Raw genomic sequence first — 23,878 nt, forward strand, 5'->3', positions numbered from 1 at the left:
GTCACCTGAGTCTAAAGACGTGCACACAAAGGCTGCTTCTCAGGTCAATTAAATTAAATCCTTGCTTCCCTCACTTGCGTCGTTTCCCTGCGTTTAGTCCCTCCCACCAGGGAAGCATGGAGGGACGCAAGGAAACCACGAGAAGCAGGGAAATTAGTTTTAAGAGCAATGGGACGTCCTTTCCTCCGGAGCGTCACGTGAAGCGACGTCCGTTTGTGATGACGCTGCACAGCTGATCGTCTGACAGCAGCTCTGTCCCCGTTATTTCCACACACCCCCCCGCCTCTGTTAGTACACATTTACTGACACAAACATTTGTATCATCTGTTGTAGACCCAAATACATGAAATAAAATAAGAACTCATTCTCAAAAAAGATAAACGCCATTCTTAAAATGTATAAACGAACAATAGTTTGATTAATATTGATTAGAGTGCACAATAGAAATAAAATAATTGAGAGAAGAAAAAGAGATATGTTATCTATCAAAACTCAGTTAGATTAACATTCATTGGATTCCACACTTTGTGTGTTTGTGTGGATATGTAGCACATTAACATTTTAATAGCACTTTATGACTGACTGAATGGAAATGACAATAAATGAAAATCCATCCATCCATCCATCTTCTCCCGCTTATCCGTGGTCGGGTCGCGGGGGTAGCAGTTCCAGCAGAGAGCCCCAAACTTTCTTTTCCCTGGCGACATCAACCAGCTCTGACTGGGGGATCCCAAGGCGCTCCCAGGCCAGCGAAGAGATATAATCCCTCCACCTGGTCCTAGGTCTACCCCTTGGTCTCTTCCCAGCTGGACGTGCCTGGAACACCTCCCTAGGGAGGCGCCCAGGTGGCATCCTAACTAGGTGCCCGAACCACCTCAACTGGCTAATTTAGACGCAAAGGAGGAGCGGCTCAACTCCGAGTCCCTCCCTGATGACCGAACTTCTCACCTTATCCCTAAGGGAGACACCAGCCACCCTGCGGAGAAAACCCACCTCGGCCGCTTGTATCCGCGATCTCGTTCTTTCGGTCATGACCCATCCTTCATGACCATAGGTGAGGGTAGGAACGAAAATGGCCCGGTAGACAGAGAGCTTTGCCTTCTGGCTCAGCTCCCTTTTCGTCACAACGGTGCGGTAAAGCGACTGCAGTACCGCTCCCGCTGCTCCGATTCTCCGGCCCATCTCACGCTCCATTGTTCCCTCACTCGAGAACAAGACCCCGAGATACTTGAACTCCTTCACTTGAAGTGGACAGTCCATCGGTTTCCTGCTGAGAACCATGGCCTCAGATTTGGAGGTGCTGATCCTCATCCCAGCCGCTTCACACTCGGTTGCGAACCGATCCAGTGAGTGCTGAAGGTCGCAGACCGATGAAGCCATTAGAACCACATCATCTGCAAAAAGCAGTGGTGCAATCCTTAGTCCACCGAACTGCAGACCCCCTCCCCCACGACTACGCCTCGAAATCCGATCCATGTATATTACAAACAGGATTGGTGACAAAGCGCAGCCCTGGCGGAGGCCAACCCTCACCGGAAATGTGTCCGACTTACTGCCGAGGACCCGGACACAGCTCTCGCTTTGGGAGTACAGAGATTGGATGGCCCTGATTAGAGACCCCCTCACCCCGTACTCCCGCAACACCTCCCACAGTAACTCCCTGGGAACTCGGTCATACGCCTTCTCCAAGTCTACAAAACACATGTAGACCGGATAAGCGTACTCCCAGGCCCCCTCCAGGATCCTTGCGAGAGTAAAAAGCTGATCCGTCGTTCCACGACCAGGACGGAATCCGCATTGTTCCTCCTCAATCTGAGGTTCGACAATCGGCCTGACCCTCCTTTCGAGTACCTTAGAGTAAACTTTCCCGGGGAGGCTGAGTAGTGTGATGCCTCTGTAATTGGCACACACCCTCTGATCCCCCTTTTTAAAAAGGGGAACCACCACCCCGGTCTGCCACTCCTTCGGTACTGTTTCCGACTTCCACGCAACGTTGATGAGACGTGTCAACCATGACAGTCCCTCAACACCCAGAGCCTTCAGCATTTCCGGGCGGATCTCATCCACCCCCGGGGCTTTGCCACTGTGGAGTTGTTTGACGACCTCAGTGACCTCCCCCCGGTAGATTGGTGTTGATCCCCCGTCATACTCCAGCTCTGCCTCTAACATAGAGGGCGGAGTTGTCGGGTTCAGGAGTTCCTCAAAGTGTTCCTTCCAACGCCCTAACACTCCATCAGTTGAGGTCAACAACGTCCCATCCTTACTGTACACAGCTTGGATGGTTCCCTGCTTCCCCCTCCTGAGGTGTCGGACAGTTTTCCAGAACAACTTTGGTGCCGCCCGAAAGTCCTTCTCCATGTCTTCTCCGAACTTCTCCCACACCTGCTGCTTTGCCTCGGCCACGGATGAGGCTGCTGCCCTTCGGGCCTGTCGGTACCTTGCAACTGCCTCGGGAGTCCCCCGGGATAACAAATCCCTGAAGGCCTCCTTCTTCAGTCGGACGTTTTCCCTGACCACCGGTGTCCACCAGGAGGTTCGAGGGTTACCGCCCCTTGAGGCACCTAGGACCTTGAGACCACAGCTCCCCGCCGCGGCTTCGGCAATAGAGGCTTTGAACACCGACCACTCTGGTTCAATGTCCCCAACCTCCACAGGAATGCCCGAAAAGCTCCGCCGGAGGTGTGAGTTGAAGGCCTCCTGAACTTGGGCCTCCTCCAGACGTTCCCAGTACGCCCGAACTACACGTTTGGGCTTACCAGGTCTATCTAGAGGCTTCCCCCGCCACTCAACCCAACTCACCACCAGATGGTGATCAGTTGACAACTCCGCCCCTCTTTTTACCCGAGTGTCCAAAACATACGGCCTCAGGTCCGATGATACGATAACGAAATCGATCATGGACCTTCTGCCTAGGGTGCTCTGGTACCACGTACACTTATGAGCATCCTTATGTTCGAACATGGTGTTTTTTATGGCCAATCCATGACTAGCACAGAAGTCCAGTAACAAAGCACCACTCCGGTTCAGATCAGGGGGGCCGTTCCTCCCAATCACGCCCCTCCAAGTGTCTCCATCATTGCCCACATGTGCGTTGAAGTCTCCCAGCAAGATTAAAGAGTCCCCTTCAGGAGCCCCATACAGGACCCTTTCCAGGGTCTCCAAGAAGGCCTTATACTCTGAACTGCTGTTGGGTGCATAAGCACACACAACAGTCAGAGTTTTCCCCCCCATAACCCGCAGGCGTAGGGAGGCGACCCTCTCGTCCACTGGGGTAAACTCCAACAACGAAGCACCTAACCGGGGACTTGTGAGTATCCCCACACCCGCCCGGCGCCTCACACCTTGAGCAACTCCGGAGAAGAATAGAGTCCAACCCCTATCCAGAAGTAAGGTTCCAGAGCCGACGCTGTGCGTAGAGGTGAGCCCAACCAGATCCAACTGGTAACGCTCCACCTCCCGCACAAGCTCCGGCTCCTTCCCCCCCAGAGAGGTGACGTTCCACGTCCCCAAAGCCAGCTTCTGTCGCCCGGGTCTGGTCCGTCGAGACCCTCCGCTTTCACTGCCACCCTTCTGGCAGCGCACCCGACCCCATCGATGTTTCCCGTAGGTGGTGGGCCCGCGGGACGGAGAAGCGGAGGTGTTGCCCACGTTGCCTTTTCGGGCTGGGCCCGGCCGGGCTCCGTGGCAAGCCCGGCCACCAGACGCTCGCCGACGAGTCCTCCTTCTGGGCCTGGCTCCAGAAGGGGACCCCGGGCTTCCTCCGGGCCGGGTATCCTCACTTCTTGTGTCGTCTTTCATGAGGTCTTTTGAACCAATCTTAGTCTGGCCCCTTGCCTGAGACCAATTTGCCATGGGAGACCCTACCAGGAACACAAGGTTCCAGACAACACAGCCCCCAGGTTCATCAGGGCACACAAACCTCTCTACCACGGTAAGGTGCTGGTTCCCCAGAGAGGATAAATGAAAATGTAAAACGAAAAAAAGCGATCATGAAAATGTTTCCAAAAAATGAATTAAATGATTTTTGACCACTTTGTTGTTCAGATATATCACATATTTGTAACTAAATGATACATGAATTGAAACAAAACACGGTATAAACTGAGGAGTGACTCCCGTGAGGTTCATGTATTTTCTTCACTCTGCTCTCATGTCAAGAAGCATCAGATCAGTGCATGCACTGCCTCGTCCAATCAGTGAGTGATACACAGTAAGGGGGCGGGGTGAGTATCTGAGGATTTCATCGGAGGATGGTCTGGTGGTTCCTCGGTTATCGCTCCTCCATGATCGCTCCTCGCTCCTCGATCCTCGGTCCTCCGGCAGAAATAAGAACCATGGGACGGTACTCAAGATGGCGCGGGCAAATCAACTTCCGGTGAGACCGAGGAGCGAGGAAATGAAAATAGTCGACCTGAGAAGCAGCCATAGACTCTAGGTAGTGCTTGAGCACCTGCCCGTTTTGCCCTCTTGACAGCAATGTGCCCTTTTGAAAGTTCGTTTTTTACAGGTTTTTAAAAAAATTTTTTTACAGTGGCTCATGGTAACATCGATCAATTCTGGATTAAATGCTTCTAATATATACAACAATGCCCCAAATGCGCGTTGTAATTTTGTCAGACATCCCCACACGTGCCCCGTGGTATGGAAGCAAACAAGAGACAGAAGTATTTGAATTGTATTAGACACCGAATTTATAGCATTGAAAATAATTACTTTGAAAATCATGTATCTAAATGTTTTTGCTCCGAATTTACCTATGTGAAATTAAAATGTAAAAATTCAAGTGAAAAAAATTCGAATGTTCAAATTCAGATCCCAAAATTTCGATATCAAAAAATTCGATGTATAAAATTCGATGTCCAAAATTGCGATGCAGCATCATCCGGGCTACGCAGACAGGATAAGCAATCGAGCCCTAATGCAACTCCAACTTCTGGCCTATCAGAGCACGGCTTTGTCAGTCATGTGATCACAACAACCCGGGAGAAAAATGACGGAGAACAGCGGGGCTCGCCGCTCGGGTAAGTAGTCAGTTTGTGCTCTTTATTTTACAAGCAGTGAGGGCTCGACAGCATTTGTATCTTACATTAGCTAAATGAGTGAAGTAGCCTTGTGCCTTGCTGTTAGCAAGCTCCGTTACCATTAATTGAAGTGAATCACAACGTGTGTGTGTGTGTGTGTGTGTGTGTGTGTGTGGGTTGGTTGGTTGGGGGTGACGGTTTGCAAAGTAACGTAACGATCACTTCGGTTAGATAAGTCAAGTAGACCATGCTACACTATACGAAATACTCTCTTACAAAAGCCCTGCATTTAAACATGTTACTTTAGTAAAAGTATGCTAGTATAATTAGGAAAGTGTTGTTAAAGTAGACACAAGTTATACTATTATATTATATCATTTGATTTATTGTTATTACCGATGCACGAGTTGACTTAACTGTTGTAGTTGGAGCTCATTTTGAACAATGAGCTAACTAATTATTACTTTCATAAAGGTGTAATGTGCCAACTATTTTCTACATTAATAGATGAAGGTCTGGTTTGTTCAAACTCTCAAAATAGTAGGACCAGAGCCCTAGAGACTCTAGGGCTCTGAGTAGGACATGCTGTCATAATTAGTCCGAAGTGACACCTTTACAATGTTAAAGCTGTTAGATAAATGTAGTGACGTAAAAACTAAAGTATTCAAGATAGTGTAGTGAAAAAGTTTTTGTTTTTTTAAATGTTACCAAAACAAAATCTCTTGTTTTGGACTGACAGTAATAATTCAAGAAATAGTAGATAAATAAATACACACACATCAATGTGTTGTGGATGGAACACAACAAATGGTGCTCTTACCTGTGATGCCTCCTCCACACATTATAACCAGACTGTATCATTCAAACTATAAGTAACAGTTCTAGCTACTTGACTTCAGACAAACAATTCAAAAGACAAAATCAACACAATTTATTGAAAGACCAATCTTTATTTCTCTCCTTTTGTTTGTGTTATTAAACCCTGTCAATCTAAAAAACTGAGCAACTCAACAGTTAACTTTATATTTCTTATTGTCCAAAGCATCTATTACACTATTTGTTCCCCTCTTATATTCACAGGATGGATGATTAGAGACTTTGGGGGAAACCTCAGCTTTATGAACGTCCTGTCTGTTGCTTTGGCCAGAGAGGGCTGAGGGAGGAGGACCAGACCTGATGGAGGAGGACCTGCACCAGCTGCACCTACAGAACTTAGCCCATGCTGGGCATAGCTGTTACCACCTGCACAGGCCTAGCCTGTCAATTAACAGATTAACATTTAATGTAACTTATGTATATTATTTCGTTTTTATTTAAAAAAAAAATGGTGATGGTTCATGCTTGATAACTTTTAGTTCACATTTCAATAAATTGTATTTGCACTCCTTTTGTCCGTTATTCTTGCTGAAAATGTTTGATTACACATTCACATCTGAATGAAGATTGGCACCATTTATTTATGACGTTGCAAACTCGGCGGTACAAGGCACAAGTGATGTGAAGCTCAAAGTGAGGCAAATGCATTTGATCAGCTGACTTTTTTTTTTTGCCAAACTTTATAGGCCTGACAATAATCACACTGTCTCTGAGGTGCAACGTAAAACACAAAACAACACAAATGAAGTTCCTGTTAGACTACAAAACTATTCAGTGTGCAGGTCTTTGTGTTACAATACAAGTGTCTCTTAGTGAATGTCCTGTACTGCTCTTAAATCTCATCACATCAGCTTCTCCTTTCCCTCTTGGATGTTCTTCTGGACCCTCAGAGAAAGAGAACATGGTGAAGCAGTCCTGTCTCTCAGGCGTGTCCTTTCCTAACAGAAATATCAAAAAACATATTATTGCAGAGCAAGTGTGTTATTTCAGAAAGAGGTGTGTTTGTTTGTTCATAAATATAATGATTTTTTTTATTTTAATGTGTTTTTTAAATCCAACAGTGTACTGCAAAGATAATCAGATTATGAATAAACCGTTCTAAATTCCTCAACATTGAAATAAATGTATTATTAAAATAATATTTAACTGCTATCAAAACTTAGTGCAACTGTAGAAGCTTGCTCTGTGCGGTTGTCTCACTGAAAGACAAAGGGTTGCAGCTCTCACTATGTTCAATAATATTTGCCTTAAATACATTGAAATGTGAAAGTTGAACAAAAAAGTGATGTTGCTTGGTAAAATGTAAATGTAACCTTTTGCTAAGAAAGTGCTCTCAGCATCACTGATGTGCAGGTGATCTAGTATTCAGCCATGTTTAATGGCATGTATATCAGAGTATTAGAGTCATTACTTTATGCATTCTTTGTAAAGCATGAAAAAGGTGTACCTTGGAATCCGTGCTGAAGTTCTCTGCTGCTAGGAGTCCAGATCTGTCTCTCCTCCTCTGGTCCAGATCTGTCTCTCCTCCTCTGGTCCAGATCTGTCTCTCCTCCTCTGGTCCAGATCTGTCTCTCCTCCTCTGGTCCAGATCTGTCTCTCCTCTGGTCCAGATCTGTCTCTCCTCTGGTCCAGATCTGCCTCTCCTCCTCTGGTCCAGAATTGCTCCCATCTGCATCCATCGCCTATAGTTTGCAGCATTGGGCTTCACCGCACTGTCCCGGGGTTTGCCGCTTGGCTCTGATAGGCCAGAAGTCGGTTTGATTGCATTAGGGCTCGATTGCTTATCCTGTCTGAGTAGCCCGGATGAGGCTGCATCGCAATTTTTGACGTCGAATTTTACACACCGAAATATTTGACGTCGAATTGTTTTCACTTTAATTTTTGGGATCTGAATTTGAACATTCGAATTTTTTTAACTTCAATTTTTACATTTTTAGTTCACATAGATAAATTCGGAGCAAAACAAATTCAGATTCATGATTTTCAAAGTAATTATTTTCAATGCTATAAATTCGGTGTCTAATACAATTCGAATACTTCTGTCTCTTGTTTGCTTCCATACCCGCGGCACTCCCGTACGTGCTCTGGCTGCAGCCCCTCCCTTCCCTGCTCTCAACGTGAACGCGCAGCGCGCAGAGCTGACAGTCAGACAGGCCACGGCGGGTGTGTGGTGCAGCAGCACGCAGCAACACGATTAAAAGTGCCCTAGTGACGACCAAGTAAGTAACCACCAGGTAACAAATACAACGAGTGTATTGTTTAATCCCCTAAATCAGATGCCAAACTAAACTATACAGGGTTCGTACGGTCATTGAAAACCTGGAAAAGTCATGGAAATTCAAAATGCAAATTCCAGGCCCTGGAAAAGTTATGAAAAACAATATTTTTCCCAAAGTTTTGGAAAAGTCATGGAAATGTAACAAGTTGCGTCAAATATAATTTACATTTTATCTAATCGCCGAAATAATCTGCGGTCGCGAGCTGTTATGTGCCATCATGACACGCATGGTGTTATTTTGTAATATATGAAGCGCGAGCTGTGTGCTCGAGTCGTCCTGCCTGTCGGCTGAACTCTGCTGCTCCGGGATGAGGGTCAGCTACATTATCTACGGTGCATCGTTAACTGTGCGGAGTCACTGTGGCACAGACTGAGCCGCTGGTGAACAGCTGTTAGAACGGGCCGTTCAGGTGTTCAGAGCAGAGCGGCAGAGCGTGATGTGCACTGAAAAGTGTTTCTGTCGCAATATCATTGTCACTGCTGCTAACGTTAGCTTTAGCCTTCGTTTTCTAATAGTTTTTTTCATAGGCTACAAACAGAGGTGGTATAAGTATAGAGATTGTAGGCTACTAGAGTAAAAGTAGAAGTATACTCAGATCTTGTACTTTAGTAGAAGTACTCAGATCTTGTACTTAATAAAAGTAGAAGTACTCAGATCTTGTACTTGAGTGAAAGTAGAAGTACTCAGATCTTGTACTTGAGTAAAAGTAGAAGTACTCAGATCTTGTACTTGAGTAAAAGTAGAAGTACCAGAGTGTAGGAATACTCTGTTACAGTAACAATCCTGCATTCAAAATGTTCCTCAAGTGAAAGTAGAAAAGTATTATAAAAATACTAAGAGGCATGAAAATGCATTTTCAAAATGCTCAACAGTGCTGCCAAAATGATAAACTGACTGCTACACAATTAAAATAAATGCTTTTATATATTTCTATTAGATGTAACTCTTTGGCGTTTCTGTTATTATTACCTGCTGCTTTAGTTGTTCTGACTGCTAAAATCCTGTTATTCCTAATTTTAAAGCCGATATTCCGTGAGGTCGGGGGGCTCGGATCCTTGTCACCTTTTTCATACCTGATGAGTTTGCCTCCCTGACTACATTTGCTTTAGCGTGTAGAAGCAAGTAAGCTACTATTTGATTTGTTTTAGATAGGCATCTGCATCAGATAGCATATGGTTATTGAAATAAATAAATATGCAATTACGACATACAAGATGTGCCTTTAATAAATCTCACACTGCTAAGGCAGCCGGCGGTTCCACCAGGGGCGTCAATCCCGGGGGGGGGGGGATTTTCGTCTGTGCACGCCACTGGTCTAAAGTAATGTATTCCAATTCAAATGTAATGAATAATCTGGTGGATTATTAATGAATATCTTGGAGGTTGTGGGTGACGGTGAACTGCTGAGAGTCTGTGTCAACTGAACAAATATTACAAATAATACAAATATAGTAAATCTAACAGTATATACATAGAAATGGAATACAAATCGGCAGTAATACAAATAAAACAGATATTTTTGTACATTGTGTACATTAATGTACGCATGGGAGGGCGGACAGTACGTGGTATTTCATACTGTATAACATATTTATTGTTAAATCATGGCCTAACACAAGTGTTCTTAAAGCACAAGAGAAACAAGGTGTTCAGACACACTATATATAAAACAGCAGGAAGCACTCATGATACCCTAGAACTCTGTTTACTGTGAGTACAGCAAGAGTGCTTAGTTATAATGAAGTGCACACATGACATCTGATCCCTGCCTCTGTCCCTCTTTCTGACACTTCATCTGCATTCCTCACATACATTACTTCTTCTTCACTAATGTCTTCCTCTCCTCCTCTTCCTCCTGCTCTGACCCTCCTGCTCTCTTCATCTCCTCCTCTTCCTCCTGCTCTGACCCTCCTGCTCTCTTCATCTCCTCCTCTTCCTCCTGCTCTGACCCTCCTGCTCTCTTCATCTCCTCCTCTTCCTCCTGCTCTGACCCTCCTGCTCTCTTCATCTCCTCCTCTTCCTCCTGCTCTGACCATCCTGCTCTCTTCATCTCCTCCTCTTCCTCCTGCTCTGACCCTCCTGGTCTCTTCATCTCCTCCTCTTCCTCCTGCTCTGACCCTCCTGCTCTCTTCATCTCCTCCTCTTCCTCCTGCTCTGACCCTCCTGGTCTCTTCATCTCCTCCTCTTCCTCCTGCTCTGACCCTCCTGCTCTCTTCATCTCCTCCTCTTCCTCCTGCTCTGACCCTCCTGGTCTCTTCATCTCCTCCTCTTCCTCCTGCTCTGACCCTCCTGGTCTCTTCATCTCCTCCTCTTCCTCCTGCTCTGACCCTCCTGCTCTCTTCATCTCCTCCTCTTCCTCCTGCTCTGACCCTCCTGGTCTCTTCATCTCCTCCTCTTCCTCCTGCTCTGACCCTCCTAGTCTCTTCCTCTCCTCCTCTTCCTCCTGCTCTGACCCTCCTGCTCTCTTCATCTCCTCCTCTTCCTCCTGCTCTGACCCTCCTGGTCTCTTCATCTCCTCCTCTTCCTCCTGCTCTGACCCTCCTGGTCTCTTCATCTCCTCCTCTTCCTCCTGCTCTGACCCTGTCACTGTGGACCTGGATCTGATGGTTCATCCAAGAGATCATCATCGTGAGGAAACTCCTCGAAGCGTCCTGGATGTGACTGTTCCATCATTGAGTATCTGCCAGCTGTGGCATGCTGCTCCAAAACTGGTGGCACTCGCAAAGTGATGCCAGGAACAGCTGGAGGTCCCAAAGTCAAAGAGGAGGTCGGCAAGAGTCTGTGTGATTTCAGGGATTCGAACAGAGACGGTCCTTGAGCTTCTGAACTCTCCACAGGAGAATTACTTTTGGGATGTGGCTAAAAGTACAATATTTTCTTTTTATTATGACTTTTTTCTCAGAATTCTAAAGTAAAGGTCAGAATTCTGAGAAAAACATTAGGTTTCTTTTACTTTTCTTTTTTTTAGAATTTTGTGAAAAAAGTATCTCCTAATTCCCCTCCATGTGAGGTCGGCCCAGAGCCTAGGGGCTTTTAAATCCACACTGAAGACTCACTACTTCTCTCTGGCCTTCTAGTTAGAGTGGGGTCACGACTCCTGACTGTTCCATGTGTTGTTTTGATCTGTTGTGATGTAATGTGTTTTTATGTGTTTAAATTACATGTACAGCACTTTGGCTCGACCTAAATCGTTTTTAAATGTGCTCTAAAATAAAACTTGATTTGATTTGATAATTCTGAGAAACACTGAGATTTTTTTTTTTTTTTAGTGTTCTGAGAAAAAAAGTAAGTAATTCCTAATTCTGTTCGAAGAAATTATAAGTTTTTGACTTTTCTTAAATTCTTAGAAAAAAGTAAAAATTTATTTTTCAGAATTAAAAAAAAGTCAGATCAAGTTTCAAAAAGGGTTTCTGGATTTTTTCATTTGTTTATACTTTTGGTTTCTCACTTAAAAAAGGAAGTATTTCTGAGTGTTTCGGGAAAAAAGTTGGATTTTTGTTTTCCAGATTTCTGACTTTAATCCTGAGAATTTCTGGATTTTTTTCTCAGGATTCTGAGATTAAAGTCAGATCTCATGTTCTTGACTTGTGGTCCTCTTTGAAGAAAAGCTTTGCTTTCTGAGAGAAAAGGAGTTATTTCATAATTCTGAGATTTTCTGAAAAAGTTTGGATTTCTATCTTTCTTTTTTAAAAGCTTTTTCTTATTTTTTTGTTCTGCAGCAGAAAGTTTAAATACTCAAGAACATTTAAATACTAAAGCAAAATACAAGTACTTTAAAATGGTACTTAAGTACTTAGTAACTGTCCCCCCCACACATTGTGGGGCGCGTCAGTGGGAAGTAATGCTGGGGATGTTCCAGAACTATTCTTATAGATAACAGCTCAGATACCCGTTAGAGAAGTCATCACTAAATACTGTGTGTGTGTGTGTGTCTGTGAGTGTGTGTGTGTGTGTGTCTGTGGTATGTGTGTGTGTCTGTGTCTGTGTGCATGTGTGTGTCTGTGCGTGCGTGTGTGTGTGTGTCTGTGTGTGTTTATGTGTCTGTGTGTGTGTGTGCGTGTGTGTGTGTGTGTGTCTGTGTGTGTCTGTGCGTGTGTGTGTGCGTGTGTGTGTGTGTGTGCGTGCGTGTGTGCTTGTGTGTGTGTGTCTGTGTGTGTTTCTGTGTCTGTCTGTGTGTGTGTGTGTGTGTGTGTGTGTGTGCGTGCATGTGTGTGTGCGTGTGTGTGTGTGGTATGTGTGTGTGTGTGTCTGTGTCTGTGTGCATGTGTGTGTGTGTGAGCGTGTGTGTGTGTGTGTGCGTGTGTGTGTTTCTGTGTGTGTGTGCATGTGTATGTGTGTCTGTGTGTGTGTGTGCGTGCGTGTGTGCTTGTGTGTGTGTGTCTGTGTGTGTTTCTGTGTCTGTCTGTGTGTCTGTGTCTGTGTGTGTGTGTGCATGCGTGTGTGTGTGTGTGTGTGTGCGTGTGTGTGGTATGTGTGTGTGTGTCTGTGCATGTGTGTCTGTGTGTGTGTGTGTCTGTGTATGTGTGTCTGTGTGTGCATGTGTGAGTGTGTGCATGTGTGCGTGTGTGTGTGTGTCTGTGTGTGTGTGTGCGTGTGTGCCTGTGTCTGTCTGTGTGTGTGCGTGCGTGCTTGTGTGTGTCTGTGTGTGTGTGTGTGTGTGTATGTGTGTGTGTGTATGTGTATGTGTGTGTGTGTGCCTGTGTCTGTCTGTGTGTGTGCGTGCATTCCTTCTGGCTGTATCACTGTGTAATCATCAGATTGATGAGGAGCAGAATAGCTCTGTGATAGAGAGAGAGAGTAGAAATAGAACGAGAGGCTGTCTGTAAACCCTCTGCTTTGTCTTAAGGCTGAATCACAGTTTAAAACCAGTGGTGTCCAAACTACGGCTTGAGGTCCGTTTGTAATTGGCCCACACCTGAAACTTGCGCTTGTCTTATATCGTACTTCTTAAATATCTATAAACATACATTACACAGTAGTAATCATTGTTGTGGAAATAATTATCATCATCAATTATCATGCCAATTTGTAACATACAGGACAAACCTCGATGTCTGTTTACCTTCTTTAAGGACACAGGCGGCTTAGCCAATAATGTTATTGTTCCCATTCTGTGACCGGTCAATACTGGGATACAGATGGTCTGTGTTGTGGGTACACTGGGACACTTCCTTCTCTGTATTTGTGGACTCCAAGGTAAAATCTTCGAGGTCATAAGTGTCCGAGGCAAGTAGCTCTGTGTTCCCACACTGTTTAGGCTATCTCCTCAAATATGTTGTTTACTCTCTGCGAAACCAGTTAGATGGGCTGGCAAGAGAGAGGCTCTCCAGAATTGACGTGGCAACTCTACCGTGGAGTCAGAACCTCTGACTCTTGGATTTGTGATGTGAATACTCTGGTACCAACTCCAAATAAATCACAGTGGTTTGACATCAAAGCTACTGCTCCTACCGTGTCTCCTTCCTGAGTCGGTGACTCCACTGCATGCTACACAGAAGTTTCCTCTACAATCATGTGTTAGTCAGAGTCAGCCCACTTCTCAAATACATCCAGTTATGGTGCCGTTTAGATTCCTCACTAATGAACAGAAACAGTGAATGGAGCAGATTTAGCCAACATGCCTAATCTCTAGCTGCTGTCCAGATGATAATAGAAACCCTAAAATCACAAAACATCACAAGGGTTGATTAGGAAGAAAGGAGGAAAGACATGAAGATAGAGGAGGTACGCTTATCAAACAAATCGCATTGATAAAAAAGGCCAGTATCCTTCATAGGTCCCCTGATTATAATTATAATCATCTTTTTACTTTTACTGAGTCCTGTTGAACCCTGAGCCTGTTTTCAGGCCTCAGGCTCCAAAATGACTTTCCCAGAACAAATGACCATATCTTCTAAAAGGGTTACATTAATAATATTTGTTCTCAAAGTAATGATAAACCTGTGAGTTGGATGTAGAAGAGTCAGAATCAATAGAGATGTTTTTTTATTTTAAAGAAAATTCAGATTGAACATAGTAAAAAAATGTAAATGATAGTGTCCGTCCAAAAATATTGTTTTACTTATAGTGAAAACTAACCTTGGATGATGGTAAGGTAGACTAAAAGCTTTAGGAATCCAAAGTCCAACATATAATAAGTACCCTGTATCAAGATTGATGCAAAACAAATGACATTTGACCTTTTTAGAGGTTTATCAAAATAAACTCCACCTCTGGGCTCATTTGGGTGGAAATGGGCGTTTTTGCCGTTTCTCTGGAACCCATTGGTCGATTTTGATGATTGACATCTCTTTTTAACCGCTAGAGCCAATGGAATCGAGGGAAAGTTCCACATACACACACAGATTACCAAATAAGGAGTGAGAGTGACGCGCAGCCAAAACCGGTGCTGCGACACACTCTGGTGGCTACCATTAGCAGCTCATTTTTATTCTCCGATTTTTGCATAAAAATTGAATTATGGATTATCAATAATGTTTCAAAGTGACAGACACATTGGATTAACCTATGGATTAACCCTCAGCCGCGTTTGTTCTCGTTTTAATGCCATTGAACACGACTTTTGATCAGAATAACAGCTAAGGTGAGCATATCTCCGTGTTTTCCTAAAGCTACTCGTGTGTCGTCTGTATTTGCTTCCCCTGTCGTGAGTTCTGATCGCTCAGTGATGATCCTTATATTTCTATAATCTGTGGACTCTCAGGATGTTAGCTAAACTTGTTTGTGCAGATCCAATAAGTATATCGATCGGTATAGCTAGAGTTCTGTAATAACGGCGTTAAGATGTTTTCGCCCAGGGCTAATTCAGAGGCTCAGCGTTAGCCTTGAGTTTCTTCCCGTTACATGGATATGAAACATATGGTTTATTAAATCTTAAGAAGCCCTCAGACACTGTTGCTTGCATATGTTGTGGTTTCGGCCCTTTCGGCGGGTCCGTGGGGCCAAAGAGGCAGATCTGATTTCCTGTGGTAAGATCAGTGGGTGGTCTCTAGGTCATAGCCCCCCCCCCCCCCCCTCAACGCTGCTGTCACTTTAAACGTCTCCACTGAAGAACAGGAATTCAATGATCCACGAGCAAGTTCAATATCTCTGTGTGATGCTGGCTGATTGGCAGAGGTGGGAAGTAACTAAGTACATTTTTGAGGTACGTGTACTTTACTTGAGTATTTACATGTTATGTCTGCAGGACTTTTACTGTAACAAAGTATTCCTGCACTTCTACTTTTACTCAAGTACAAGATCTACTTTTTCCATCTCTGCTGATTGGTGCATACTGTGCGTGTTAAATATTACAACAAGCTATATATATATATTGTACATGTATGATCCAGACTCAATGAAAGACTGTTTATTATGGTTTGTTTTAAAAGAGATAGTAAATAATACAAAGAGTGCAGGAAGAGGCAGAAACCCACTGAGCTTATTGAAGCTTCCACATCAATGGATGAATATCCATTAATAACAATAATGCATTTTATTTATAGAACACTTTTCTAGAAACTCAAAGACACTTTACAGAGTAACAACACATAAAAACACAATTAAAACAACACACTTGAATTACAGATGTGATACTGCACACAGGGGCTCTTTAGGTGAGCTGTGAGAGAAGCCATAAATATGTTAGTATTGGTGTCTTTTTTTCATTGTAAATAATCCTTACAACCTTTACATTGTATTGCATATCCCCCCCCCCCCCACACTTTCACCACTCTTATTGATGAGTCTATTAGTTACTGCAGTGCTTCTGATGAACTGGATGTGCAGACATGTTGCTCTCCACTTCCCTCTCTCTCTCTTCAGAGGAAACCAATCATGAAAACAAAACACTTCGTTTATAAAGCACAACATGAATTACACCATTCTGCACTCAGGGACTCTTTTGGCTGGTTGAAAGAGAAGCTATGAATATTGTAGTCTTTTATTCATTGTAAATCCTGACAAGAATACATTCTTTTGCATATCCCCCCCCCCCCCCCCCCCTGTTATCCTGCACCCCCCCTGTGTGAAGTGCCTCTGATGAACTGGTTGTGCAGACATGTTCCCCTCCACTTCCCTCACACTCTCTCTTCTTCTTGCCAATCTCCTGGCTGTGAAACCCGACCCCCCCCCCCCCCCGGCCAAATATAGCCCAAACGCAGCGAGCAGCGAGGGGACAGATGGGCCGAGAACACGACCCGAAACACAGACCTGACGCCGCTCGGCTGCAGAGACACACGCTTCTTTCTGCCTCTCTATCCTCCAGGAAACACAAGCCTGGCCCCCAGGAGCAGCAGAGGACACGCACAGCTTTACGGTGGGTTTACATGGTTTTATTACATTTTGAACACTTTTTAGGGGTTGAGTTTTCATCCAGAACTTATATAATTAGAGATGTTTGAAATACTGTGAGGTTTTCCGTTAGTGCTGGAAATCTGCACTTTAAAGGCAGATCATAATCTACTATTGCTCATATGATATTTGTATTTCAAAGCCTAGACAGACAGACATCTTTAAGGTCTGGTTTTATTAGTATTTTAAACACTTTTTATGGTTTGTTTTTCATGGAGAATGTGATTTATATCATGAGCTGTTTGAGATACTTTGAGATCATCCGTTTATGCTGGAAATCTGCACTTTAAAGGCAGAAGGGACGCAGACAGTCTATCATCAAAATCAGAATACCTATATATAGAATAAGTAAACAGATAATAATCTAACATTCGGCCTCTTTGATATTTCACAGCCTCGACAGACAGACATCTTTAAGGTCTGGTTTTATTAGTATTTTAAACACTTTTTATGGTTTGTTTTTCATGGAGAATGTGATTTATATCATCTGAGCTGTTTCAAATACTGTTAGAAAATCCTCCTACAGCTGGAAAAGTGCACTTTAAAGGCTGCAAAGGGACAGGGCAACACCAAGAGGCACACACTATAAGGAAACGGATAATAATCTAACAAAACTTCACAGACTCAAACTCAAACTCTTGCACATATATTGATATTTCACAGTCTAATTCAAACAGAGTATCTTCTCTCATGTTGAGTCTTTCAAATGTTACTCTATCTATTTGTATTTAATATAACACATACTGTGAAAATGCATATATAAAAGTTGTTATTACAATATTCAAGTTAACATAACAAGGTTTGTAAAATGATGGAGAGAAAAGAAGGAAGTGGAAGTTTGACTGACAGCGCTGTCAATCAACGTTCAAAATGTTCCACTGTGTGTGTGTGTGTGTGTGTGTGTGTGTGTGTGTGTGTGTGTGGTAAGAGTAGTACCTGTGTGTGTGTGTGTGTGTTTGTCTGTCTGTGTGTGTGGTAAGAGTAGTACCTGTGTGTGTGTGTGTGTGTGTGTGTGTTTGTCTGTCTGTGTGTGTGGTAAGAGTAGTACCTGTGTGTGTGTGTGTGTGTGTGTGTGTGTGTGTGTGTGTGTGGTAAGAGTAGTACCTGTGTGTGTGTGTGTGTGTGTGTGTGTGTGTGTGTGTGGTAAGAGTAGTACCTGTGTGTGTGTGTGTGTGTGTGTGTGTGTGTGTGTGTGTCTGCATTGCTGCTGCTGTGAAACATAGCCCTAGGGATTAAAAATAACAACAGCCGGTCTGCAGGACGCCATGAGAGTCGCTCTGCGTCAGACGAGTGTCTCCACAGTAGCAACAACATGCTACACTATAACACATGTCAATATAAATACACATGACATGGGAACTATTTATTAGCACAGCTTCTTAGCATTTACCAGAGTTAGCTTGAAGCACAGCTGTAGTCCTCGGGCTGGAAGCAGTGAATAGCAACACTGTTAAGTTATAAACATTAGTGTAAATAACAAGAGAGGACATTCATCAACAACAACAACAAGAGTTTACAACACTAAGACACATCAAGTCTTTGTGTTTATATGTTAAAGATACATGATTTTAGCCAACGTTAGCCACCTTTAGCTTAGCGGTGGTGACGTGAAGTCATGTGACCATGCTGTAGTTCCTTTATAGCCCAACATTAGCCTCCTTTAGCTTAGCGGGGGTGACGTGAAGTCATGTGACCGTGCTGTAGTTCCTTTATAGCCCAACATTAGCCTCCTTTAGCTTAGCGGTGGTGACGTGAAGTCATGTGACCATGCTGTAGTTCCTTTATAGCCCAACATTAGCCTCCTTTAGCTTAGCGGTGGTGACGTGAAGTCATGTGACCGTGCTGTAGTTCCTTTATAGCCCAACATTAGCCACCTTTAGCTTAGCAGTGGTGATGTGAAGTCATGTGACCGTGCTGTAGTTCCTTTATAGCCCAACATTAGCCTCCTTTAGCTTAGCTGTGGTGACGTGAAGTCATGTGACCGTGCTGTAGTTCCTTTATAGCCCAACATTAGCCTCCTTTAGCTTAGCGGTGGTGACGTGAAGTCATGTGACCGTGCTGTAGTTCCTTTATAGCCCAACATTAGCCTCCTTTAGCTTAGTGGTGGTGACGTGAAGTCATGTGACCGTGCTGTAGTTCCTTTATAGTCCAACATTAGCCACCTTTAGCTTAGCGGTGGTGACGTGAAGTCATGTGACCGTGCTGTAGTTCCTTTATAGCCCAACATTAGCCTCCTTTAGCTTAGCGGTGGTGACGTGAAGTCATGTGACCGTGCTGTTGTTCCTTTATAGCCCAACATTAGCCTCCTTTAGCTTAGCGGTGGTGACGTGAAGTCATGTGACCGTGCTATAGTTCCTTTATAGCCCAACGTTAGCCTCCTTTAGCTTAGCGGTGGTGACGTGAAGTCATGTGACCGTGCTGTAGTTCCTTTATAGCCCAACATTAGCCTCCTTTAGCTTAGCGGTGGTGACGTGAAGTCATGTGACCGTGCTGTAGTTCCTTTATAGCCCAACATTAGCCGCCTTTAGCTTAGCGGTGGTGACGTGAAGTCATGTGACCGTGCTGTAGTTCCTTTATAGCCCAACATTAGCCACCTTTAGCTCAGCGGTGTTGACGTGAAGTCATGTGACCGTGCTGTAGTTCCTTTATAGCCCAACATTAGCCTCCTTTAGCTTAGCGGTGGTGACGTGAAGTCATGTGACCTAGCTGTAGTTCCTTTATAGCCCAACATTAGCCACCTTTAGCTCAGCGGTGGTGACGTGAAGTCATGTGACCGTGCTGTAGTTCCTTTATAGCCCAACATTAGCCACCTTTAGCTCAGCGGTGGTGACGTGAAGTCATGTGACCTAGCTGTAGTTCCTTTATAGCCCAACATTAGCCACCTTTAGCTCAGCGGTGGTGACGTGAAGTCATGTGACCGTGCTGTAGTTCCTTTATAGCCCAACGTTAGCTTTTTACATCCGAAATCATAAAGTGGTGTTAACATGTGGAGATTATCCTGCTGAACTAAATGTGTAAATATCAGAAACGTTTGTTTGACTCAGAGATTATTTTCTGACATAATCGGAGTGTGTGTGTGTGTGCGTGTACTTCATAATAATAATAATTCATGACACTTATATAGCGCTTTTCTAGAAACTCAAAGATGCTTTGACAGAGAATAACACAAAAACGAAGAAAATACGTAAAGAGACAAACAAAAACAGAAAAGGGGGGGGGTCAGTGGTTGAATGCAGTGTTGAACATGTTACATGTTACTTATTATTAGTCCTTCCTGCTTTCCTTTCACAATGAAAGCCCTAAAGATACACACCAACTGTTTACCTCTCAGAGCCTTAAGACGGAGGAACTCGTGTTTTTAAGTGAACAGGTGGGTTTTGAGTGATTGTCTGAATGATGCTAACACCAGCCTCTCTCTGTGTTTCAGGATGCAGGACGGGAGCTGGAACCCGCCTGAGGCGTCCTCTGAGGGAAGGGGCCCGCACCTGGACCCAGAGCTGGAGGAGGGGTTCGCTGACCTCACGGCCTTCCTGAGTGCAGAGGAGATCCACCGCAGCCTGGACCTGGCCCTGGAGGCCTTCGGGGGAACATTAGAGGACTCAGAATCCTCTAAAACTGCTGAAACCCCTCAAACGAAAGCTTCCTCTCCATCTGAAGGTGATGGTGCAGCATCTGAAGCCCCGCCCCTCATTAAACACACGTCCAGAGAGGTGGAGAAGCCCACCCCCCATCTCAAACCCTTGCCCCCCGTCTATAAACAGGATAAGCCACGTCTCCTTCATGAAGGTCTGGAGCTAAACGACCGCGCGGCGTCGACCTCAGAGTTCTGCAGCCGCGCCGCCACCTTCATCGAGGAGCTGTCCTCCATCTTCAGAGGCTCCGCCCACCAGGACGACGACGCCTCCTCTCCGGACAGCGGGTACCTGACCCCTCACGGACAAAAACAGACCCCTGCTCCTCCTCAAAACCCCCGCCAGGAGGAGGAGCATCACCAGGAGGAGGAGACGGCAAAAGTATACACATCCTTTACTCAAGTAGAAGTACAGATACTCTTTGTTAGAATAATCTCCCTGGTCCCCGGCTTGAGCTTCAGTCTCAGGATCCATGTGTCTGTGATCCTCTCCAGAATGGAAGGAGTCATCACATACAGAGCATCAACTAGTTCCTGAACAGTGTCCTTCACATGCTGATATCCAAGAGAGGGAGTTACTCAGTCACAAGATGGAGGAGTAGAAAGCAGTATTCAATGTTTACTTCAGATTAGCTCCACGTCAGAAATGAGCATGCTTGATGTCTCTCTCCATAGAGGCTGAATCATCATGTTAATCACATAGCTATCATCTGCCTCAAACAGTCCTGATGCTCTTCTAGGTCATCACACATCCTGTCATGTTCACAGCTGCAGTTGGGATACCTTTGTTATCAAGTGACTCTCATGTTGGAAGAGGACACTCAGTATTTTCCCAACGCTCCTGTATATAGCCCAATATCACAAATGTTACATTTGTCTCAGTGGACTTCACAGTTTGTACAGAATATCAGTATGACAATACGATACCCTCTGTCCTTAGACCCTCTGTCCTTAGACCCTCTGTCCTTAGACCCTCTGTCCTCAGACCCTCTGTCCTCAGACCCTCTGTCCTTAGACCCTCACATCGTACAAGGAAACACTTCTAGAGAAAACCCACAGTTTGAGGGGAACATGGGAGAAACCTCAGGGAGAGCAACAGAGGAGGGATCCCTCTCCCAGGACGGACAGACGTGCAATAGATGCCGTGTGTAAATCCAAGAGATAATACACTTTACAGCATATAGACCGAATGTTAGGAAATGCATGTGTCTGTAATAGGAAGATGAATCCACGAGGATGTCAGCAATCTTGTGGAAGCCATCAGGGAAGTAGTATGGTGAGAGTCTGGCAGGACCGCAGAGACAGGTTCAGCCACGACTCGAAGTCCAGGACTCAGATCCAGTGCTCAGGATAGAGGATCCAGGACACACGACCACAGCAACAGGATCAGCCTCGACTCCGGATCCCGGCGTAGATATGGACACAAAAAAGAGATTTGGGGGAAGCTGGGTTATTGGGAACATGAGAGTACACAGGTACAAACAGCCAGAAAGACGGAGTAAGGTGCCCCCCCCAACAGTCCAAGCCTATAGCAGCTAAACTAACGTGTCTACGTACATGCACTCCCTTAGGATAGGTTGAGGGAAAAGGGTAGCAAGTAAGAAGACACAACACAACATTTAATGTAATTTGTTAGATGCTTTTATCCAAAGCGATTCACATGCATCCAGTCTGTGGACAGTCTCCACAGGAGCAGTTTAAAATCTACAGTTTCATAAAACAAGTGGTTTTTTTTGCTGGTGGAGATGACTGTGGTTTTAGTGAAGAAGTCCTCCAGTCATTGGCCTTTCCCACCGTTCTGTGACTTCCTGCTGCACACGTTGGAGCAAAAGCAAAAAATAAGTCTTTATTACTTAAGTCGAGTAACGAAGTATTTGTCCTCCACTTCTTCCCACCTGCAGGAGGAGGAGCATCCCAGCGAGCCAGCAGGGGGTCCTGACGCTCCTCCAGTGTACCACCACCACCTCCTCCATCACCCCCCCTCTGCTGCTCCATCTCAGAGCCCGCTGACCCCCCCCTGCTTCCTGCAGAAACTGAAGAGCCAGGAGGTGGCCGAGGGGAGCCCCATCCGTCTGGAGTGCAGAGTCACAGGAAACCCCCCCCCTCTCGTCAGGTAGGGGCTTTTTATATAACGTCTTTTCAGTGTCTGTGTCACTTTGTCCTCCATCCCTTCCTTCATCCCTTTCCCTTCCATCGCTCGCTCCATGCGTCCTCAGGCCTTGAGACATCAGAGTCCGCAGAGGCAGAGATTTACCGTATCATCTGGCATTCAAACGCAGACTGGTTACATGTTTGGTGTAACGACTGATGGAATAGAATCCTTGATGGTCATTATACAATGAGACGAGTAGGAAGCTCATCAAAGTGACCGCAGTGGTTTGAAACGTGTGATTCTGCTGCAGGTGGAGGGCTCTGTCCGTGTCATGATTTTAGTGTTGTGTGTTTAGTTTCCGGGTTTATTTTTTAAATTCTGTTCTCCCTGTGTCTGGTCTTCCTTCATGTGTCTGAGTGTCTCTTTGTGTTCAGCGGTTGTTGTTGTTGTTGTTGTTGTTGTTGTTGTTGTGTTGCTGCCTCCCCTTCTGTGTATATGATCTTGTCTTCCCTTTTTCTCCATGTTCAGTGGTCTTTCTTGTGACCCTCCATGTTTGTCCCTGAAGTCTTTCGGTCCCTTCCTCGTGCTCCCTGCTTTGGCAACGTTAAGTTGTTCCTTGTTTTCTTTTAGATTAAAGCTCGCTTTTTGTTAAACGTACTACACCTTTTGTTTTATAGCTGCATTTGGGTCCTGCCTTAGTGTTTGAGGTCCTGAAAGGTTTGTTATTTACGAGGGGAAGCATCAAGCCAGAACTGGATAGACATGGATCATTGAGAGTTCATTGATATCTTTTCTGTTATAAGTTCCTGAGATCTCTTTATCTTCATGTTAGTTAATAGTCTTTGTTCTTGTCACGATCACAGGTACAGATCAGAACCCAGTAGCACGACTCAGATACAACCAGTGTAGCAATGTTCAGTTTATTCAGGTCAGGGACAGGCAGGGTCAAAACCAGGAAATCCGTCAGACAGGCAACCAAAACCAGACAGGGAGCAGGCAGGAACTCGAGATCCGTAAACAGGCAGGGGTCAAAAACCGGGCAGGACAAAAATCAAGGCTAGAGCACAACACTCACTGGAGAGCTTGGCAGAAACTACAAGACACTCTGTCAAAGGACAAGTGATAGTGAGGTGGTATAAATACTGTGGAGTGATGAGGGAATGAGTAACAGGTGAGGGGAAGGGCTGGGGAGACCAGGTGAGGGAAGTGAGCTCATTACGAGGGCCTGGAGGAAGGCGGGATCTGAAATGACAGGAGAGTTTAGATGAGCCACCAAACAAACAATAATAGAAGTGTCTAACTTGTGACAGTTCTGCTGTTTGCACGCACGCTCCCGAGGCTCAGACATTTGAGGAAATACAGCACAGCATAAATTGAAGACATTGTTTTTTCTCTCCGCTGATGCTGGTAGTATCTGAGGAGTGAGTTCCCCATGCTCACCATACAGACTGGGTTCTCCTGACAGTACAGACTAAGAGCTGGAGATCAACAGAAAGGGTTGTGGTTCATGAAGACCCTCAATCAGAGTCAGGGGAATCGTACAGTGACATAGCAGGTGAAAACGCAAACAATAACAAAAAACGCCAATACGTTTGAAGACCATAAATAATAAGGTAAAAGTAGAAACTCTTCAGCGCTGATTAGGAGC

The 23,878-nt window shown here is 44.9% G+C and overlaps 1 protein-coding gene across 1 annotated transcript; it reads left to right on the forward strand.

Moving 5' to 3' along the window:
- Positions 1-16,335: 16,335 nt before the first annotated feature.
- On the forward strand, positions 16,336-22,251 carry LOC117559878 (palladin-like; the record flags this gene model as incomplete). The annotated part of the gene is made up of 3 exons (XM_034236601.1): positions 16,336-16,472; positions 19,935-20,520; positions 22,040-22,251. Coding segments are annotated over exons 1-3 (935 nt in total), but the record flags the coding sequence as incomplete, so codon positions are not given.
- Positions 22,252-23,878: the final 1,627 nt, after the last annotated feature.

This window comes from Gymnodraco acuticeps, unplaced genomic scaffold (genome assembly GCF_902827175.1).
Source record: "Gymnodraco acuticeps unplaced genomic scaffold, fGymAcu1.1, whole genome shotgun sequence".
Taxonomy (NCBI): Eukaryota; Metazoa; Chordata; class Actinopteri; order Perciformes; family Bathydraconidae; genus Gymnodraco; species Gymnodraco acuticeps.